The 21,376-nt window shown below is 49.1% G+C and overlaps 2 protein-coding genes across 3 annotated transcripts in view; both read right to left on the bottom strand.

The window, feature by feature from the left end:
• The window catches only part of FAM53A (family with sequence similarity 53 member A), a 45,117-nt gene extending 39,602 nt beyond the window's left edge, over positions 1 to 5,515 (bottom strand). Inside the window, exon 1 of the mRNA XM_041753062.1 lies at positions 5,302 to 5,515. The gene's annotated coding sequence lies outside the window, so the exon portion shown is untranslated. The remainder of the gene's footprint in view (positions 1 to 5,301) is intronic.
• Positions 5,516 to 6,799: 1,284 nt separating this feature from the next.
• LOC121489633 (stem-loop binding protein) lies at positions 6,800 to 21,108 on the bottom strand. Of its 2 annotated transcripts, XM_041752881.1 has the most exons (8): positions 20,707 to 21,108; positions 20,489 to 20,605; positions 16,410 to 16,514; positions 13,943 to 14,002; positions 13,107 to 13,244; positions 12,330 to 12,479; positions 10,846 to 10,927; positions 6,800 to 7,747 (listed from the first exon to the last, which is right to left on the bottom strand). In XM_041752881.1, the coding sequence occupies exons 1-8, from the start codon at positions 20,763 to 20,765 to the stop codon at positions 7,631 to 7,633; spliced, it is 828 nt and encodes a 275-aa protein (XP_041608815.1). In that variant the 5' UTR covers positions 20,766 to 21,108; the 3' UTR covers positions 6,800 to 7,630. The 2 variants fall into 2 exon arrangements, with proteins under 2 accessions (XP_041608815.1, XP_041608816.1); XM_041752882.1 differs by lacking the exon at positions 16,410 to 16,514.
• Between the last annotated feature and the right edge of the window lie 268 nt (positions 21,109 to 21,376).

Below are 21,376 nucleotides of genomic sequence, written 5' to 3'. Positions count from 1 at the left end.
TGCAATGCCCAGGTTCATCACAGACACCCCACGCCTGGGGTCAGCCGTGTTTCCAAGAGTCCCTTGTAGTGATTAACCGTATTTCAAGACCACAAGATGGGGCAAAGGATGGTCACCACACTGGACTAGTCACTGTTTCTAGAGCTTCTCAGCACAAAAGAGCGGGAGGGGAGATAAAGATGACACAGATTAGATATGGATATGGATAACGATAAGCTAGTTATAGATTATAGGTAAGATTCAGATCAGATGTAGATACGATCCAGACACATGTAAATGAGACACAGATACACATCACACACACAATCCCTGGTAGTCATTCATCTCTTCTCCATTTCTCTAATTTTGCCTTTTTACCATTATATCAAAGGAATCACTTTGGACTGGCTTCTTTGCTCAGCAGGACCCTCTAGGGACTCCCTGGGGCTGCATGCGTGGACAGCTCACCCCTTCCTGTGGCTGAGCAGGATCCAAGGTCAGCTGACACCACCCCAGGCCAAGCGCTCACTTGCTGAAGGGCGTCTGCATTGTCATTCCCAGTTTGGCTATTAATTGGCTATTAAACATCCATGGTGCCTCCTGGTACTTTCCCCGAGGATCCAAGATCACAGTGCTCTTCTGGAAGCACCTGTCCGCTGGGTGCATGTGTGTCCTTTCCCCTACATGGAGGACATGGGAGATCCTGTAACTACTCCCTGGGTTTTCCCAACAGTGTCAGAGCGTTATCACTACAAACATGATCCTCACATCTGCTACCCTCCCCTGCCCTTTCCAACAGCCGCCAGAGCAAACACCCAAGTGCCGTGCCATCTCCACCGGAGCCTCACTGTGTCTTGGCGCTACAGCCAACAGCACGTGTTGCACAATGATCGCTAGGAAAATTGTGTCGTGATCACGCTAGCCGTCAGAGCTCATTTTCCAGTAGATTCCTCAGGAAGGGCTCCCGGGAGCAGGTTCTCAGCATTTGGGGTTCTCCCATGTGGATAACAAGGCCCTGTACCATCTATATTGTAAAGTTGACTTTTCTGGGGGGCGCCTGGATGGCTCAGCCAGTCAAACGTCTGCGTTTGGCTCTTCAGCTCAGGTCATGATCCCAGGGTCCTGAGACTGAGTCCACATCGGGCACTCTCTCCCTCTGCCCCTCCCCCTACTTGTGTGCTATCAAATAAATAAAATCTTTAAAAAAAATAAATTGAGTTTTCTGGATATAAAATCCTTGGTGCACATTTTCTTTCTTCAAATCTCTTAAACACGCTACTACTCTATCATGTCCTAGCATAAGGTCTTTTTGTCAAGAAGTCTAACAACCTAACAATGCTTTCCCTTATAAATAACGTGCTTTTTCTCCAAAATGTCCAAAGGATTTTTTTGTTTGTTTAAAGTCCAGTAATTTTGCTAGACTCTGTCTTAGTGTTGGTCATTCTGGGCCGATATTTTCAGGAATGTAGTATGCTTTCAGCGTATGGTTTTGAATCTTTTGTACCTTGGAAAAGTCTTCGTGGATGGTTATTTGCCCCTAGGGTCATCTCTGGCAAGTTCAGAGTATGCTCTGACCTGGGAACACAGGCACTGATGTAGGCAGTCCATGCTGGGATGCTGTGTGCTGCCCCGAGCACTCGTAGTTTCACTGTTCACCTGCTCAATGGAACCTGGGCCGTCTTTTTTGGGGGTGCTACAATTACAAGCACAGTGAACATTCACATACACGTTTTTGTGTGAATGTGTGGTTTTACCTCTGCGATTAATACCCAGGGTCACAAGTACTGGGCTTTCATGGTGGCTATATGTTCAGTTTTTTAAGAAATGGTCAAACTCGCTTCTAGAGTGGCTGACCTTCCCACATCCCACCAGCACCATGGGAGGGGCCCTTGCCCCCCATGCCCCCTGCCCTGTCCTCAGCAGCATTAGTGTCGACACTACTAGGTTAGCTGCTCCAGCAGGTAGTTTTCAGACACACGTTCCTGAGGAAAGCAATGTGGAGAGTCCCCTCCACAGGCTTCTCTGCCATCTGTGCCACTCCGACAAAAACTCCCCATACACCCTTTCATTCACTTTACTTTTTATAAGACTTTATTTATTTGACAGAGAGAGCATGAGCAGGGGAAGGGGAAGAGGGAAAGGGAGAAGCAGGCTTCCCACTGAGCAGGGAGCCCAAAGACCCCAAGTTCATGACCTAAGTCAAAGGCAGACACTTCACCCACTGAGACCCCCAGGTGCCCCCCTTTCACTCACTTTCTAATTGGAGTTACTTTAGAGTCTTAGACTTCTGCATATTCTGGATACAAGTCCATCGTCAGATGTGTGGTTTTCTCATCTGCGGTGTGGTGTGTCTTTCCATCCTAACAGGCTCTCTCACAGAACAAAAGCTTTTAACTGTGATGAGGTCCATGTCAGTAAGGCTTCATTTCATGGGTCGTTTTTGGGGTCAAGACTAGGAACTCTCCCCAGCCCCAGGGGCTAATGATTTTCTACGAGTTTTATAATTTACACTGAAGTCTGTGGCCTACATCACCTAAAATGTAAGGTTTACCTCATGGCTCAGCTGTGGATGTCCACCTGCCCAGCAAGTGCCTCTACCATAGGATGACTTCTAAGGCGATGCCAATTATCTCCTCCCAGTTTCCCGCTCTCCTGTGATCCCCCCTCCTTGGGCACCGGCTGGCGAGTAACTCATCTCTAATCAATAGGAGTGATAGACTCTCACTGCCAAGATCAAGTTACACAAGCCTGTGCCTTCTATCTGGCTGGCTCTGGCTCAGTCTCCCGCTTGTGTGCCCTGACGATGGAGAAACCCATGTGCCAGGGAACAGAGGCCATCTCTGGCCAACAGCCATGTGGGTGAGACTTCCAATAAGACTCCAGCCCTAGCCAACTTCTCAACTGTCCCATGAGAGCCTGAATCAGATGACCCAAGAAGCCACAGAAACTGAGACAAGGTCATTCCTGTGAGCCACTAAGCTTTGGGGAACCTGCTATGCAGCAAGAGAGAACTCACACGGCCTCGCACCACCTGCCTATGTCAACTGCAGGCCCCTGTCGTGGCAATTCTGCCCAAGGAGAGGAAGGAGTCTCTCTGGAAACTCAGTTTGCCTTTTCCTTGAGGAGCAGACCTGGGCGCAGATAGCTTCACACTGGACAGCATGCTCAGTCACACACAGGACCACTGGGGGATATGCCACGTGCCCCTCCACTGCAGGGCTGTGGTAATGCATCAAGTATGTCTCTCGGCCACCACAGCTGCTTATATGACCTTCCTTCTCTCCCTGAACCCTCACAGACGTCCCACGAGGTAGACGCTACCATCCTAGTTTTATAGATGGAAACATGAAAGCCCCATCCCGTGGAGAAGCTAGACCCCGCAGCAGATCTACATCCCACACTCTGCACACTCTGAGCGGCCCTGGCATGCCAGGTCCGGCGGAGAGTCCAGGACACGTACACAGCGGTACCTTTGTTGGAACACTAGTCACCAGAACCCTTAGTCCCAACATCTGGGGACTTGGTTTTTGCACTGAGGGAAAACTTACATCCAAGTAAAGCCTGCACATTGGAATGCAAAAAACCCACATGTGCGCACACATACATGCACCTGCACATGCGTGTGTGCACACACACAGAAAAATCATGCTAAAACCATCTTTTTTTTTTAAGAATTTTATTTATTTATTCATGGAGACACAGAGAGAGAGAGAGAGGCAGAGACACAGGCAGAGGGAGAAGCAGTCTCCATGCAGAGAGCCTGACGGGGACTCGATCCAGGGTCTCCAGGATCACGCCCTGGGCTGCAGGCGGTGCTAAACCACTGCGCCACCGGGGCTGCCCTAAAACCATCTTTAAATAAAACATGCAGACCTGCTGATCAAATCCACCAGCCCAGCTTCAAAGACAACAGCCCAGCTGTTAACGTGCAAGGCATTTTTAGTTGCTAAGTACTGTGATAGGACGTTCCTAGCAGGCTTTCCAAATTGACCTGCATGGAATAAAAAGTCCTCTGTTGATCCGAAGAGCCACCCATATGAGTCCAGAAAGCCAAAAAGTACAGCCTTTTGGTTCAGGCAGAGACCTTAGAGGCTCCATCGACCTCTTCCCACTCAAGGGAAAGGATCCTGAGAGACCAACCAGAAACAAGAATGGTTTTCCAGTGCACAAAAAAAGGTAAGCTGGGGCACATAGGATGACAACCCTGATAAGCTGACCACGTCTATGCACGGGGAGATAGGAAAATGAATCACCAATGGAAACGAGATAGCAATCAGCCTGCAATTGTGAAGAATTAATCATGCCCGACAAACTTAATTTAGTTCTGACACTTCTTGGTTCGATGTACAAGAGTCAAGAATAAAGACGACTCAATCCTAGCCTATTGGTTATTTGTAACTCATATAGAAAATACTAGATTATGTTAACAGCATTAAAAGGCAAGAACTAAAGCCTGAAGATTGATTTCCTTGTTGCTTAAGAGCATTCCAAGAATTTAAATGTGAAGCAAAACTGGTAGCCAGAATGATTCTTCTAGAACCTAAATCAGATGTCCTGTCCCCTGCTGCCCTGCCCGTCTCACTCAATAAAGCCCAAGTCTACATGGGCAACACGCCACTCCCCCAGACTCCAGCTGCCTCACCCTCGCCTCAGACCCCCCAGCTGCCTCACCCTTATCAAAGACCACCCCAGTCCACCCTGGCTCTCCTGGCCTGGAGTTCCTCAGTCTGAAGACCTCCGTGTGAGAGATACCTTCCTTATCTGCTGTTCCCAGCACCCCCTACATACATGCACACACATGCACATACATGCAGATAGGTACACATGCACTCATACAACAGACACGCACACACGTGCACTCATGCACATACACATGCACACATACATGTACATGCACAGAGGCACACACGCACATACCATGCACGCACACACACAGACAGGTCACAGCAATGGGCCAGGCCTGTACCCACTGTTCAGAGTGGGTAGAGGCACATGGGGGCCTCTGGCAATGCAGCCCCTAGACTGGGCCTGGTCCTGCCCCATCAGGGGGCTCCATGCTTCAGGCTCTGCCTCTGGGCTCCTGGGTCCACCCTGAGTCACTTTTTCCACAAAAGGCAGCCTGCATGGCTCAGCCGGTTAGGCAGCCGGACTCGCAATCTCGACCCACTGGAGCCACAGGCCAGCTGGGCACTGAGCATGGAGCCCACTGGAGATTCTCCCCCTGCCCCTCCCCGCCCTCCCAAGGGAAGAGAGAAAAGCAGGCCATGTGCGCCTCGTCCTCTTGGTGGAACAGGAGGGTCGAGGCCCCAGTTCACTCCCTACCTGTCCCCATCAGCACACACCAGCAGCTGACAACATAATTCTTTCCAAAGTTTTCTGAGCTGCCCACGAGGCCTCCTCGGGCTCAGTTCCTTCAACAAAAGCTGACAGCACGGGCCTCCCTGAGCTAAGCCCGTCCCCCGAGCCACAGTTTCATCACAGAGGACACCTCCCCGGCCGTCCCATAGGGCCAGCCTTGGCGAGCACACATCTAAACAGGAGCCTTGTGAGGCCCCAGAAAGCTGAAGGCAATGGAGCCCCTTGAGTGCAACCCCCTCGCACCCAGCCCTCCCACGGGTTCCCCTTGTTCCCCTTACCCTTCAGCCTGAGCTTTGGGGGGACACAGAGGGGCCTGCAGTGCCACCTGGGATTCCTGCCCAGACCATCCAGGCTGTCATCCTGCCATCCACCCCACATGGTGCTGAACTCTGTCGCTACATGGCCAGGACCCACTCTGCTCTAGTTCCTAATAATCCCACACCTTCCCAAGTCTCCTCAAAGCCCCAGAGGCACCCACCAGCACTTTCCTCCTCACAGCCCCACCAGCTCTGGCCCAGCTACAAAGTCTCTCCCACATGTGATGATTTTGCCAGTAATCTATACACCAAACTCCTACTCTCAGGGCCTTTGCACTTGCTGTCTTCTGAGGCGGATGTTCCTCTGAGAGCATGTCTGTCCAGATGCCACCTCATCAAGCATCTATCAACTAGCCTATAAAAAATGGCAACTTTCCACCTCCCAATCACCCAAACCCCCCTGCCCATTCCCGCTCCTACCCCTTAACCTGACACTGTATTTAGTCTTGTCTCCATTAGAGCATAGGCACAGACTTCGGAGTACCCAGTCTCCTGCAAGTCTCTGATGTCTACTAGACCTGTGCCTGACACACAGCATGGGCTCAACAAAGTGAACAAGGAAGGGTTCCTGCCCTTTTGAAGGACTTTGAACAAAGCTGCCAAAACTCATCCTTTGCTTAAGGCAACTTCAGCATCACTTCTGAAGAACCGTCCTTGAGCACATGGCCAAGTCTGTCAGCAGAATTTCCAGGGTTCGAGAGCATGGCTAGAGAAAACAAGCAGTGGTCAGGGCTGCCCCTCGAGACCCAGGTCTGATGCTCACCCTGCTCCAGGGCAGACTGCACAGCCCTGGTCCATCTCAGCAAACAGGGAAAGGCCCTGCCACCCCAGTTGCCAAATAAGCATCAAACTGAGGCCCACCTACTTCCTCCATGAGTCCTGGGCCCACACAGAACGTGACCAGGCTCTGCAGTGATGGGAGATCTAGATGTGGCTCTGGCCTGACCAAGATCCCCCATCAGAGCTCCAAACCTATGACATGAGGTCTCCTTGCTGGGTGTTTAATGAGCCTGGGCCACGCTTCCTTCACCATGCATGAGGTCCCCCCAGTGCCATGCATTAAGAACAGATACTCAGGTCCTCCAAACACAGGAATTAATTATCTCAGCAGTGAATCTATTTGGCAACATAACAAATCAACTAAAAAAGGTTCTTTTCTTTTTATTTTTGCAATATCATTCCATACAAAAGCAATAGAAACATAACAGTCTTAACAAGAAGTTTACAATTGAATATTTGAACAAAAAAATCTGTACACATTATCATTTACAGCAATTTTACATGGTAAATTAACTGACTGTAAAAAAATGTTCTTTCTGAACCCCTCTGCTGCCTTTAACTCTTGGAGTATTACAGGTAGAAGGCCTACCTAGTGCTATTTACAAGGACCAAATTAAGAATGTGTAACTTACATAAAATCCATTAACAGCTCAATTTACTATCTTTGACTATTCAGTGCTCTGAGGAAGAAACACATCTTGACGTATTGACAAAAGGCCCAAAATTAAGTTTCCATAAAGATATTAAAGCTATCCAATGATGAGAATACTCAGATACCAGTAAAGAAAGCTGACACACAATTGGCCCCATGGATATGCGGCTAACCCCAAACTAGCCACCTGACAAAAGTGGCAACTTAATGTCTAATGTACCGGTATAAAACCAGTTATTAAAGTATACTTGTCAGGTTAACTTGGAGAATGGTAGGGATTCAAGCAATTAAGTTTTCAAGACTGCTCCGAGTTCAATTTTCCTTGGATTTCTTTCCATTTACAATTTAAAACATGCAAAATACACTTACTATACATAAAATTAACGCTTAAGGAAATAAGGCAAAAGTAAATTCACCGTGAGATAATGTGACTACGAACTGTGAACAGAAACCATCCAGTTACCAACGCAGGACATGCTTGGCTGGCCCCCAACCTGCCAGGTGGAGCCAATGCTCATTCCCAGTGGCCTCCAGGTGGCATCAGTTAGCTCATGGCTGAGAAATCTTTCAAGGGCTCAGTTAAACAAGCTTCCAAATCAAACTCGTCCTCCACACAGCAGTCCACGTGCCTGACTTTAGTGGGTGTACCAGAGTACACATCCTAGAAAACAGGAATATGGTCATGCCAGCTCCCAAGACACATGGGACTTACTGCTGGTGGCACTAAGCACAAGGCTGTGCACCCCGACCAGGAGGCAACTGCATCCTCCTGTGCCCACAGCACCACAGGACTAAGATGCAGTGTTACCAGCGAAGGTCTATGCAGCTGGCATGCTTGGGAGAGAATTCAAAACCATTATCTAATTAAAATTTACAAGGAACATCAATCTTTCTTCTAGGTAGAAAAAAATCAAATCCCTATCCACTAACCAACCTGGTAGAAACTAACTGACCCTTTATGGTTTCTAAGCCCCCCAGCCCTTTGACTCTAGGGGATTACAATGTGGCCTGGGTGCACCATCACCCGCTCCCCACAACAAACCACTGAGCACATGCTCAGCAGCCAAGGGGGATCTAGCTTAGCTGCTCTGGCACTGGGGGAAGAGCACAGACCTCTCCCCACCCCATAACTGCACTCACTTATGATTCCCAGTAACTGTGCTACCAAAGGGATCATGTATGACAGATGCAAGGCACTGTGTGAAACAGAAAGTTCAGGTGTGTACACCCATGTACATCTTCTAGAAGCACAAAAAAACTGCTCAAACACTAGACAAAACTGAGTAGTGGCTCTCAGGGCAGGAGACAGAAGGGTTTAATTTAGTATATTTCTGCATTGCTAAACTGATTTTCCTTTTTCGCTATAAAAGCTTAATTACAAGGTCATACAACCAAACATAAAGAGTTTACAATTTAAGGTATTTAAACCCAGTAAAGCTCAATGTTTATGTCAACTGAAATCAAAGTTTTAAAAGAATGTTTAAAAACAAAGTTACTGGGGACGCCTGGGTGGCTCAGCAGTTGAGTGCCTGCCTTTGGCTCAGAGGATGATCCTGGAGTCCCAGAATCAAGTCCCACATCGGGTTCCCTGCATGAAACCTGCTTCTCCCTCTGCCGGTGTCTCTGCCTCTCTCTCTGTGTATCTCTCATGAATAAATAAATCAAATCTATAAAAGAAAAAAAAAATCTAGTTCTTAAAGAAACAGAACTCCCAAATGAGGAACTGTGCATTACAAAAACTAGACTCAAGTCTTCCCAAAAAGTCAATGTCTGGGAGGAAAAAGGGAAACAATTCTAAATTAATAAAAACATAAGAAATGGCAATTTAGACAAGTAATTCTTGATCAAACTGTGGATCAAAAAAGAAAAAACTTGTAAAAAGAACGTGCTCATGGCAGCTGGGAAGCCTGACCACCACCGACTGCTGATCACACAGGAGTGTCTCTGTCCTGTCAGCATTGACACTTTTGAGTGCGGCGTCGCCGTCATGGCTGCGTCCAGCACCTAGTGGGGTGGCTGAGGGATGTACTAAATAAAGTGCTTAGGCCCGGGCCTCTCTTCCCTTCAGCACACGTGGCCATTTCTGAACCACCTCCTCAGGGACCCTGCACAATCCCCACCAGGACTCCTGCCTCACATCTCCATCTGGCTCCCTCCCCTGGCTCCTGGGCCTAAGCATCTGCCTCTAACTCCTGATTCCACAAGCGGTATGTTCAGAACCTGTTTCTTAAGCTGGGACAAGGATTACTCTTGATCCAAACTCAAGATGCCACCAGTTAGATTTTCATGGGTTCCTTTTCAGTCCTACACACATGTAAATATCCACAAAAACTGAGATCATTCTATCATTAAATATCCTGCTTTTATCTCCACAATTTTCCCACATCATTAGTCTTCAAAAACAACCTAGAATAGCTCTGTTCCTTATGATATAACTTTGCTACTCCTCTAGTGTTGGACATTTGTATTATTCCTAACCTGGCAGTCACATGCTGTCAGGCCCAAGTGTGAAGGGGGCAGCTGGGCCATGAGACTGGAAGGAAACCTCCCAGGCTTACGAGGGGGTGGGGGGACAGACAGAAGGCAAAAAGAAAGAAAAGAAAAAGGTCACTATATCCCTTTATTGTATTGGCTTCTCAACCATCCAAATTCAGTACAAGATGATCCAAATAAAGTCTAAGTACTTCACAACAAATATTTGCATTTCCTAGTTTCTATCAGTTTTTTCACTTATTATGCTGGGTATTTCAATATGCAAATGTCAGGGTGGTCTCTTTTTTAAAAGTAATAAAGGGCTCCTTTTATTATAAACTGCTCACATGGGGCAGTCCGGGTGGCTCAGGAGTTTAGCACCGCCTTCAGCCCAGGGTGTGATCCTAGAGACCCAGTATCAAGTCCCACGTCAGGCTCCCTGCATGGAGCCTCCTTCTCCCTCTGCCTGTGTCTCTGCCTCTCTCTCTCTGTCTCTCATGAATAAATAAATAAAAAATCTTAAAAAAAAAAAAAAAAAAATACTGGGCAGCCCCAGTTGGCTCAGCAGTTTAGCGCCGCCTTCAGCCCAGGGCATGATCCTGGAGACCTGGGATCAAGTCCCACGTCGGGCTCCCTGCTTGGAGCCTGCTTCTCCCTCTGCCTGTGTCTTTGCCTCTCTCTCTCTCTCTCTCATGAATAAATAAATAAAATCTTAAAAAAAAAAAAAAAAAAAACTGCTCACATATGTTTGCTTGTATAGGTGCAGAAAAGTCTGAAAGAACAAGCACCCAACCTACAACTGCAGGATTAGATGAGGTAATTTTATATGTTGTTTTTCATCTTTGTAGGCTTTCTTCCTCAAAAACATGTAATTCTAAAGTCAGCAAATGTGGGGGAACCCATAGGCCCAAAGAATACCTTTATCTAGCAATAATCAGCAAATGATTCTTGTGGCAGCAAATCACCAGCACGAACAGTACACAGCCTATAAGGCTACGGCCGAGGCCTACAGACACACTGGGAGCACAGGAAAAAAGGTCTTTCTCTTTTAAAATGAAAGTGGTAGGACTGATTAGGTAGACTGACCCAAAAACCTCAATTAGGGCCACTGCCTAGGAATGCCATCCAGTTGGATGTCTCAACAATGCCATACAAGGGAGAAAGGAGCCCCTTACAAGCACCAGAACCAGATTTCAGCTTAAATGTCAGCTCATCAGGTGGTACACGCGGTCAGCAACTGCCCACAAACAACCATGGGGAGAGAGAAAACCAAGAAAAGGTACTTACGAAGGTATCCTGCGAGCTGGTCTGGGACTCAGAGCTGCTTTCTGCAGACCCAGTCTCCATCTCCCCGAGGTCCACAGGGTGTCTGCGGAATGAAAGCAAACAGATGCGTCAGCTGCCGCTGAAAACGAGGAGGTCCTCTGAGTCCGTTGACGGAATACAAGCACCAGCAGTCCTGCGCTGCCTCACAAGAACACTGACTGTCGAGTGGAGGAATCAAGACAATTTCCAGTGAGACTCCCATCCCCACCTCTGCCCTGTCCACCAGGTAGAGCTGGCGGCAGTTAGGGCCGGGGGAAACATTCACCTAGCTCAGAGCACACACCTGCCCGTTCTCAACTGCACAGTGACTGTTCATACACCCACAAGCATCCTTCTAAGGAGAAGCATCAATATAAGCCCAGGAGAGGGTAGGGCGAGGGATGAACACCGAAATTGCTAATTTTCCAATTTTCTACTCATAGAAAATGGGACAACAGTGTCACGGTGGGAAAAAAAAAAATCAGTATGATGTTATGACATCTGTGAGGCAAATCTGTAAAGCCATGTTAGAAATCATTTCAAACATAACAGTTTCTAATCAATTTCCCCAGTGCAAATCAGAAGCTCAAGTATCTACTGAATCTGTCTCCGAGGAAGGGAAAGACTCAGGTCAGGAGGGGTCTGAGAAGATGTGCCCAAAGACGGGGCGAGTGCAAGACCAGGCAGTCCTCGTCCCTGTTCAACAAGCATCCTAAGGCTAGGGCCAGAACTTGGGCCTGAGGTCTTTCCAACTAGGCTTGAGTTTAAAAACCAATAGTGAGGGGCACCAGGGTGGCTCCATTGGTAAAGCATCTGTCTTCAGCTGAGGTCATGATCTCAGGGTCCTGGGATGGAGCTCCACATCAGGCTCCCTGCTCGTTAGGGAGGCTGCTTCTGTCTCTGCCCCTCTCTACCACTCTTGCTCTCCTCTCAAATAAACAAATAAAATCTTAGGAAAAAAAAAAACCCAACCTTTTATTTTCATAACTCAACATAAATTACTCAAATGCCTTTTAGGGGATCCCTAGGTGGCTCAGCAGTTTAGTGCCTGCCTTTGGCTCAGGGCATGGTTCCAGAGTCCTGAGATGGAGTCCCGCATCAGGAGCCTGCTTCTCCCTCTGCTTGTGTCTCTGCCTCTCTGTGTCTCTCATGAATAAATAAATAAAATCTTTTTTAAAAAGTCTATTTTAAAATTTAAGAAAAAATGAACAACAGCCCACGTATTACTAGGTTTACTGAGCTCCATTTTCTCTAGCTACAAAAAGTGAATTAAATCCAGGAAGCATGTTCCTACCTCCACCACCCATCCAACAGGACAAGATAGGATGCTGTGACAGCTGGCTACTCTGCTCTCTCAGAACTCCCAGGGGGACTTAACACCATGATAACCTGCCACCCAAGCGATCCAGCACTTTCAGTCATGGCACAAATCACAGAAAGAGGATAAGAATGCAGCAAAGACATACATTTCCTGCACATCACATCCTTCCTCAGCTGGAGGATCCCAAAAATGCAGAGCCACCTTCCAGAGTTTGATCTGCTGGTCCCATGATCGTCGACTATACTTCTTGAATTTGTTGGGAGTCTTGGGGTGGATGCCGGGTTGCCGAAGGTGTCTACAGGAGAAAGGGAGATTGTCCTAGTACACACCACCCACACCTGTACATCAGCTTGAAGATTAACCAAACTTGGAGATCAGAGTTACCAAAAAACTAATCAACCGAGACTCTATAAAATGAACAAAAGTAATATATAAAAAAAGCACTACCCTTTTGACTCTGCTATTCCTTTGCTATCTGTGCTCCAAAAAAAAAGCACACCTAAACTCCAGTCCTACCGAGAAATGGATGCCCTCTCTTAGCTTTCTTTGCAACCCTGTGCGAGAGCAGACCAGGGAGAGCATGCTGCTGGGACAAAGGGGCAAAGCTCATGTTTTTCTCCAATAACATCTTTACAACCTGCTACCTGAACTTTACTCTTCCCCCATCACACGTTAATAGCCTTACATTTCTGAGGCTATTGGAGTTCTGGGACCTGAAATGTTCTCTAATACCCTGAACTATAAGCGTTGGTTTCTTATCTTCGTATCCCTTCCTCCTCGTTCATGTAAGTGCCTCAAAGTTGTTCAATGGTCCTCAGCAGTTATGAAGGACACTCAGAGTCAGATTCAGCACAGAAGCAACTAGACTCTAGACCGCAGTGCCCCATGACACCATCAGGACACACCAATGAGACAAGACTACCTCGGGACTTCCTTAATATAGCGGTCATAGGCGATGGTGTTCTTCCCATAGTTGATCTGCTTCTGCCTTCTCATCAGGACGCTCTCATCCGTCTCTAAGTCAGCTGGCATCATGGGCCCCACCTCCTTGGAGTCAGAGCTAGAGACGAGATGGACAGAACGAGCCTCAAGATTAAAACCACTACAATGGCGGCCCCGCTGGCACAGCGGTTTAGCGCCACCTGCAGCCCAGGGTGTGATCCTGGAGACCCAGGATCAAGTCCCATGTCCGGCTCCTTGCATGAAGCCTGCTTCTCCCTCTGCCTGTGTCTCTGCCTCTCTTTCTCTGTGTGTGTGTGTGTGTCTCTCATGAATAAATAAATAAAATCTTTAAAAAAAATAAAAAATAAAAAATAAAACCACTACAAGAAAATGCTGAAACACAGTGGTGAAAGAACATTTGTTCTCTGGATTACAAACCGTATTAATCCGAGAACGGGGGATCCCTGGGTGGCACAGCAGTTTGGCACCTGCCTTTGGTCCAGGGCGCGATCCTGGAGACTCCGGATCGAATCCCACGTCAGGCTCCCGGTGCATGGAGCCTGCTTCTCCCTCTGCATGTGTCTCTGCCTCTCTCTCTTTCTCTCTCTCTCTGTGTGTCTGACTATCATAAATAAATAAAAAGTTAAAAAAAATAAAAACAATATGTATTAAAAAAAAAAAATCCGAGAACGGTCCACACATCAGATACAGACTCCAAAGGAGGGAACAAAGGACCCAGCATCCTATGCGCGGTTCTGCCCCCTAGCCAATGGCAGGTCTATTAGATTAGAGAAGAAACATTTATGTGGCACTTACCTTCCCGTTGAGGATTTTCTCTCTCTCCCAAAATCATTTATGAGGAGTTTTCTTTTATATCTGAGAGCAAAATAAATATTCCTGGTTTAGAAAAGTATACAAATTAACTGAACACGATGCTTTTAATACTAAAAGACAGCCCCCCAGCATTTAGGCCTTGCCCCTGAGCAGTGTGGTCTGGTAAGCGAGTCAGGGCAACAGCACACGGTGGTTCCATTTATTTCCAATCTCCCTCGGGCATCTGCTCTCGTAAGATCAGTTAGAGGTCACACTTGTACAAACTGCTTAGGGCAACCAGGCTCTGGGGGCAAATGATTACCTCAATTCCCCAGGCACCACCATATGTAACAGAGAGGTTCTAAGTTTAAAAAAATAAAATAAAAAAATGCCCCTAACAGTTTTCAGGCTAAGTAGTGAGATTTGTTTTTTGAAAAAAATAAATGTAAAGCTGAAATACACAATCTTTATTTCTAATACCACAACTACTTACGTGTGTGCCTACTGGGTTCTACTCTCCTCTAATTTTGGAAGGAGACCAAACACCACCCCCCAGGCTTGTTCCTCGTGGATTTCAGGAGGCATCTAATTTCTATCACAGCAACTACCAAAACCCACCTTTGCCAAGGTACATCAGCCAAAGAAGTGCAGCACAATCTAACACCAAAACCATGAACTACCGCAAGCTAGACGTTCACATGTCTAAAACAAGTCATACATTACTGTGTCTCCTTCCAGAATTGCCAGCTCCCAAGATTTGTACAGTCTGGATAGCAGGAATCAGTTTCCCTCTGTGTACCTAGGAAAGCACCAATTCTGTACCAGGCTGTGAGAACTGACAAAGCAGGCCCTCAGTACCACTTTCTGTAGGGGCTTCATGCTCTCCAAACTCCAGGTGAAAAAAACTGGCTTGAATTATGATTAAGATGCATTTTCCGGGCAGCCTGTGTGGCTCAGCAGTTTAGTGCCTCCTTTGGCCCAGGACGTGATCCTGGAGACCTGGGATCAAGTCCCACGTCAGACTCCCTGCATGGAGCCTGCTTCTCCCTCTGCCTGTGTCTCTGCCTCTCTCTCTCTCTCTGTCTCTCATGAGTAAATAAATAGAATCTTTTAAAAAAAATGCATTTTCCAATTTTCAGACAGCTGGGGTGTGTATAAGGCTCCCTGAGTATAGTAAACTAAACTCCGTTGAGAAGGCAGAGCACCCGAGCCTTCCTAAAGCAGCGGTGGCCCACAACAGAGCACGCCTGTTTTGCAAAGGAAAACAATTTTTGGAGACAGACCTGTGAGACAACTGAGGAACAAGGTAGAGCCCATCAGAAGGTCCAGACAGATGAGTCTCCCTACAGAGCGTAAGATCTGCAGACAGTCCCCAGCAAGGGTCAGCACACACGAGTATTTATGAGGCTGGGTGAGCCCTGAGAGCAGAGCACACAAACTACACAGAACAAATCAAACATCCTAGCTCCACAGCCGGGAAAATTGAGATCTTTGTAAATAAAGCTAATTCAAAACACTAGAGGGGTCCATGTCTGTCAACTTCCAGTTCACTCTTCTACCCAGGCATGCTGCCCACCCACACACATACATCTTGATGCTAAAAGAAATTAAAGCAGCCCTCTGAGTGATCCTAACCCCCACGTGTGCCTGTGGCTTTCCTAAGGAGGCAGCTATAAATATCATCAACCACTCAGAGGTGGAACAGACAATCTGGCCCTGCTTCCCTGCTGAGGACACAATTTCTCATAAGAACTAAGAACCACCAGACTCAGTTCAACATACTCCAAATGATTATGAGCTACAGCATTTAACTCAAAGCTCAATCATCCAGGTTGGATGGCATATATCAAATGGGAGGAAAAACTGAAAAATACCAGAGAATGTAATCAAGAGAGATAAGCAGTGTTTAAGGGTGCATCACCTGAACCATAATGAGTCGAGGCAGTAGCTTGGAGTTTGTGAGAATCTATATATACACAAGAATTTTGGGTACAACTGCAACGGGTTCACAGGCCCCACTTCAGGGACCCCTCTGTGCTCCCGCACTCCTGAGCTGTTACCCAAGCCAGATGGCAGACAAGAGTGCGCCCCCTTTCCAAAGAGAGCCACACACTCTGCTGGAGTGGTAGAACCCTATGTAGTAGGTGAGAACCACATGGTAATCCTCTGCCGCCAACGAGCACCATCTCCCCCCGCTGTCACGGTAGAAGGATGGCACCTAAGACTGCAGACAGCAGACTCATCCGGACGGCTTCTTTAAAACACGGCTGGACCCACCCCAAGTTTCCCATTCATCACCCATTCTGCAGTGAGGCCCGAGGATGAGCACTTTTATAGTAAGTTCTCAGGCCCTGCTAATGCTGCTGGGATGGGGACGGACTCTGAAGAATCATCCTTCCAACACATACCTCAAAGCTCACATAGAATTAAAAACACCAGAGAACACTTCACAATGTTCCAGAATGTATACCTTGCAATTTCTTTGTTAACTCTGGTCCTCATTTCATCCTCTTCAACTGCACTGGCCCAGTCTGTACATCTAGAACGGGGCTTCGGGCCTTCAGGAGTCGTAAAACTGCAATACAATGAAAACGTGCACTTGAACCGCAGCACCTACTTTCAGTTCTCTTTCAAACAGCACATCAGGAGATGTCCAGATGTTGTCTAGAGAGGGCCAAGGGAATGGGCTCCTGGATCATCTCTTGCTCCATCACTTACAAGCTCACTGAGTTTGGACAATTCACTTCAAGCCTCTCTGGGCTTCATCTGTCGAACTTCTAGGCACCCACCATGTGCCAGTGTTAGCTGAATCACTAGGAAACAGCCCACTGGCGGGGGGTGGGGGGGAGGCAGAGAATGGGGCCTAATAGTTTGTTCTTTAATTTACAAAATAAGAAGTTATTTTCAGTGTATTAAAAAATGCTATTTCATACTAAGCGAAGCAACTAGCACATAAAACGTCCTTAATGGGATGTCTGGGTGGCTCAGTGTTTAAGCATCTGCTTTTGGCTCAGGGCCTGATCCCAGAGTCCCAGGATCGAGTCCCACATCAGGCTTCCGGCATGGAGCCTGCTTCTCCCTCTGCCTGTCTCTCATGAATAAATAAATAAAATCTTAAAAAAAAAAAAAACAAAAAACCATTGTTTAAAAAAGGAAAAAAAAGTCCTTAAGTGTTGCTGTTTACCTTTAAATGCACATAATTAACAATTCAGGGATCCGTGGGTGGCACAACGGTTTGGTGCCTGCCTTTGGCCCAGGGCGCGATCCCGGAGATCCGGGATCGAATCCCACATAGGGCTCCCGGTGCATGGAGCCTGCTTCTCCCTCTGCCTGTGTCTCTGCCTCTCTCTCTCTCTGTGACTATCGTAAATAAATAAAAAAAAAAAAAAAACAATTCAGAATGTGTCACATAATGAAAATGGGGAATGGGAACATACAGTGAGTCCTTGCTATATTAGGACTTACTATACTGATAACAGTACCCCCTAGAGTTGGGTTAAGCGTAAATAGGGAGCTCAGGTCTATCTATCTAGAGATCAAGAGCTCTTTTGTCAAGAGCAAGCAATTTGAAAAACCCTTAATGCCAAGAAGTCTGGCAGTCAGAATTGCTGGTACGCCTATTATCTGTAGATTAGATGCAAACTAAGACGTTTTTACTTTTCCTCAATTTCCTACTGGCCACCATTGATGCATGAAGCTAGACACAGCTTCAATTGCCACTCTAAGCAACCGGATACACCCTAGCTGCAAACCACAAGGTACTTTGAAAACACAACTGCAGGGACGCCTGGGTGGCTCAGTGGTGGAGCGTCTGCGTTGGGCTCAGGGTATGATCCCAGGATCCAGGATCAAGTTCCACATTGGGCTCCCTGCAAGGAGCCTGCTTCTCCCTCTGCCTATGTCTCTGTGCCTCTCTCTCTCTGTCTCTCATGAATAAATAAAACAAGTTTAAAAAAAAAAAAAAAACACAACTGCAGTAACAGATGATCGATCACTGTGCACAATTAGCATTCCTTGTCCTATAGGTACCTCACCCAGAAAAACTAAAATTAGATTTCTAAAACTAAATTTCCAGAATCTAAAAATGATTGGCAGGCTCTGAAATCAACTTAATGAGCCAAAAACTAATGTGACTCAGTAACTGTATCCCAGCTACAGAGGAGCCAAATGGAGGGTTGTCCAAAGCTGGACCTCACTAGCGGACCATGAGGCTCAGGTCTGGGCCACGAAAGGATCCTGAACTCTTAAAAGGAGCTTACAAATGACCTTCCACTACATCACAAACTTTCTCATACAACGATAGAAAATACCTCTTGTAGAACTAAAGCCCGTGTTTTTTAGAGTAAGCACACTGTATTCATGAACTTATCCTACGCCTTAGCACAGGAGTCTTCTCAGGGAAAGTACCCACATTCTGCAATAGAAATGCACCGGGCTCTCCTGCAGGTACCTATATGCATCTCCCGGGCACCACCACAGCGGACGGGGCAGACAAGCACTACCCACAGAGCCAAAAGCAAGAGCCAAAGGCATTGCTGCCACTGTAGATGAGTAAGAAGACTTGTGTAGCTAACTACTGGGCTAGAGGGGTAGCTACGGGGATACAAGAAACTTCTAAAGCAATGTAAGGATTTAACATTTTCTCCTCAGCTAAACGGGAGACCCCTGGAAGACTCAGATCTTGATCTCAATGGTGTTTAATGGCTTCTCTTAACATCCAGCTCCAGCACCGTCCAGACCGTCTCCCACACTCTGCATCTCTTCCCACATATATCTTCTGGCCCCAAATCTCCAAAAGGCTGAACCATGTGCTGAGAGGTCCCACTCATGCAGAACGTAAGCACTTCTGCATCCAAACCCAAGCCTCATTAACTACCGCCTTCCCCATGCCAGGTCTGCTCTACCCCCACCCTCTTCATCTTAGCAAATGGTCCCACAAGGAACAAAGGTGTTCAGAGTGAAACACAGTTATCCTAGACCCCTCTCTGAACCCCCGCCCTGCCCCATGAGCAAGTGTAAGAACTGCCCTAAAAAGTCTAGTGTGCATCACACATTCTTCCTCACCTCCCTTTCCCCTTGTCCTTAAGTCAGGCTTCAGACAGGCCAATCACGTCCCCTGCTGAGGGGCTTGGCACACAGACTCTGATCGTCACCTGGTCACCACACAACGGTCGCCAACAGAGGCCTTCCCTGCCCGTGGACTTCACCACTGCCCCTGGTTTTCTTCAGCGGTTCCTTGTCCCATGAGTAGCGGAGCCACCCACATCAGAGTACAGAGACAAGAAAATGGGGGTGGGGTTCGCACAGTGTCCTAGCCTCCCCAGCACATGACCCAATAAAGAGCTCACAGGAATGCTGCAGCAAAGGCTCCTCGGAGAGAAAGTGCCAGGGAGCGCCACAGGGAAAAGGAAAGTGGAACTTAAACCCAGCTTGTATTCTGCATACAGACGCCTTTTCTCACTGTGGGATGACTATCTTTAAACTGATTCTTCAGGAAGCCAACCTGACGAGCTGCACTGAAACATTCTAGGAAATTCAGGGCAGCCTCCCACGCTGTCCCAAAAACCCAAGAAGGCTCACTCACTGAGACCAGATCCTGTTGACACCTGTCACTAGAGATCTTCATGACATCTTCAGCCACATCACATAACATGTCAGTACATTAGTAGTCAAATGTCAGAAGACACAGGCTCGTTAATTAGCCAAGCATTTGGAGCACAGGGGCCTTAACTAGTCAGATACAGAGACCAGCAGGCACCACGACTAACCAAGTGTTCTGAGGCAGCGGCCCTATAACTAGTGAGGTGCTGAGATGCACAAGCACCTTGATCAATCAACTGATGTGGAGCCACAGACACCACAAGTGGTCAGGGAGGCCACCCACAGCTTCCATAACCAATCGGGTAGGGGCCCACAGGCGCCTTAACCAGTCAGCTGGGGCTGCCAGGCGTCTTTACCCAGTTGGGTGGTGGCCCCAGACACCTTAACCAGCCAAGTGGGGACCCACAGCCTCTTCAGCTGGGTGGGGGATCCCTGGGCACCTTAATCAGTGGGGTGTGGGCCCGCAGCCTCCTTAACCAGTTGGGTGGGGACCTACAATCACTTTAACCAGCTGGGTGTGGACTCTCCAGGGGCCTTAACCAGTTGGGTAGTAACCCACAGCCTCTTTAACAAGACAAGTGGGGAATCCGGGCACCTTTACCAATCGGATGAGAATCTTTGGGGGCCTCTACCAGTCAGGTGGTGAGCCACAATCTCCTTAAGCAACCAAGTAGGGACCCTCGGCGCCTCAACCAGCCGAGTGCAGACCCCATCTACTTAATCAGCCACACAGAGACCCCTAACCCCGAGTCGCCTCGAGCAGCCAGGAGGAGAACCCCCACCCCGAGACACCTCGAGCACCCGTGATGAGGACCCCCACCCCCAGCGCCATCGCTAGCCCGCTGGAGCCCCCCAGGCGCCTCAAGAAGCCAGGATGAGGGCCTCCCTCCCTCCCAGTGCCATCACTAGCGCCCCAGACCCCCAGCTCGCGCAGCGCCCCGGGCCCACCTGTCGGGCCTGCCGTCGCCCTCGGGCTTCACTGGGCCCTCGGCGTCCTCGGGCTTCCTGCGCTTCCCGTCGGCTCTGCGCTTCCGTCCAAGGCTCCATCTGGCGGGGGTCGGCGGGCTGCAGACGAGAGACCGCGTCAGGGGTAAGGCCGGCCGCGAGGACACCCCCCCCACCCCTCGGCCGGCCCGGAACGCCCCGGGGCGCGCGGTCCGCCTCACCTGGCGTCGCCGTCACGGCGGCTCCCGCACCCGGAAGGGCTTCGCGGTCGGCAGGCCATCGAGCGCGGCGGCGGCGGGGTCCTCGGGCGGCGGCGGGGTCCTCAGGTGGCGGTCTCAGGCCCGACGGCGGCAGCGGCGGGGGCAGCAACAGGGGTAGCGTCTTCACCCGCGCCGGCGCTGACAGGCTCTGCGCGCGCGCCCCGCCCCCAACCGCCTTTATGTGCCGGCGGCCCCGCCCCTCGGAGCTCCCGCGCGCAGCGGTGGGCGAGACCATCGGGCCCAGGCCGGCGGGGGGGGCCCAGGCGGCGGCGCGCGCTCCGCGCGGGGACAGGGACCACGGCGCTGCCACGGCCTTCCGGGAGACGGCCGAGCCAGAAGAGGCCCGAGGAACGGTGCCCCCCACCCCCAAGCCTTGGGACGGCCCGGGCCGCAGCCTCCGCGAGCAGGGCGGGGGGAAGGGAAGGGGCCTTGGCGGGAGATTCGGACACGCGCGCGACGCAGGCGCTGAGCGGGGCCGAGGAGAGAGAGCGCGTCTGATTGGCCGAGCCTTCCGTGCAAGCGGGAAACGGGCACCCGGAAGGGGAGGCACCCGGAAGGGGCGTCCCGGTGCCCTAGGCCCTGCGGCGGCAGCTGCCCCGGTTTCCCTGCCGGAGCCGCCCGCCTCGCCTGC

Source organism: Vulpes lagopus, chromosome 4, assembly GCF_018345385.1.
Source record: "Vulpes lagopus strain Blue_001 chromosome 4, ASM1834538v1, whole genome shotgun sequence".
Lineage (NCBI taxonomy): Eukaryota > Metazoa > Chordata > Mammalia > Carnivora > Canidae > Vulpes > Vulpes lagopus.
The sequence above is the reverse complement of the archived record's forward strand: the minus strand, read 5'-3'. Positions and strand labels throughout refer to the sequence as shown.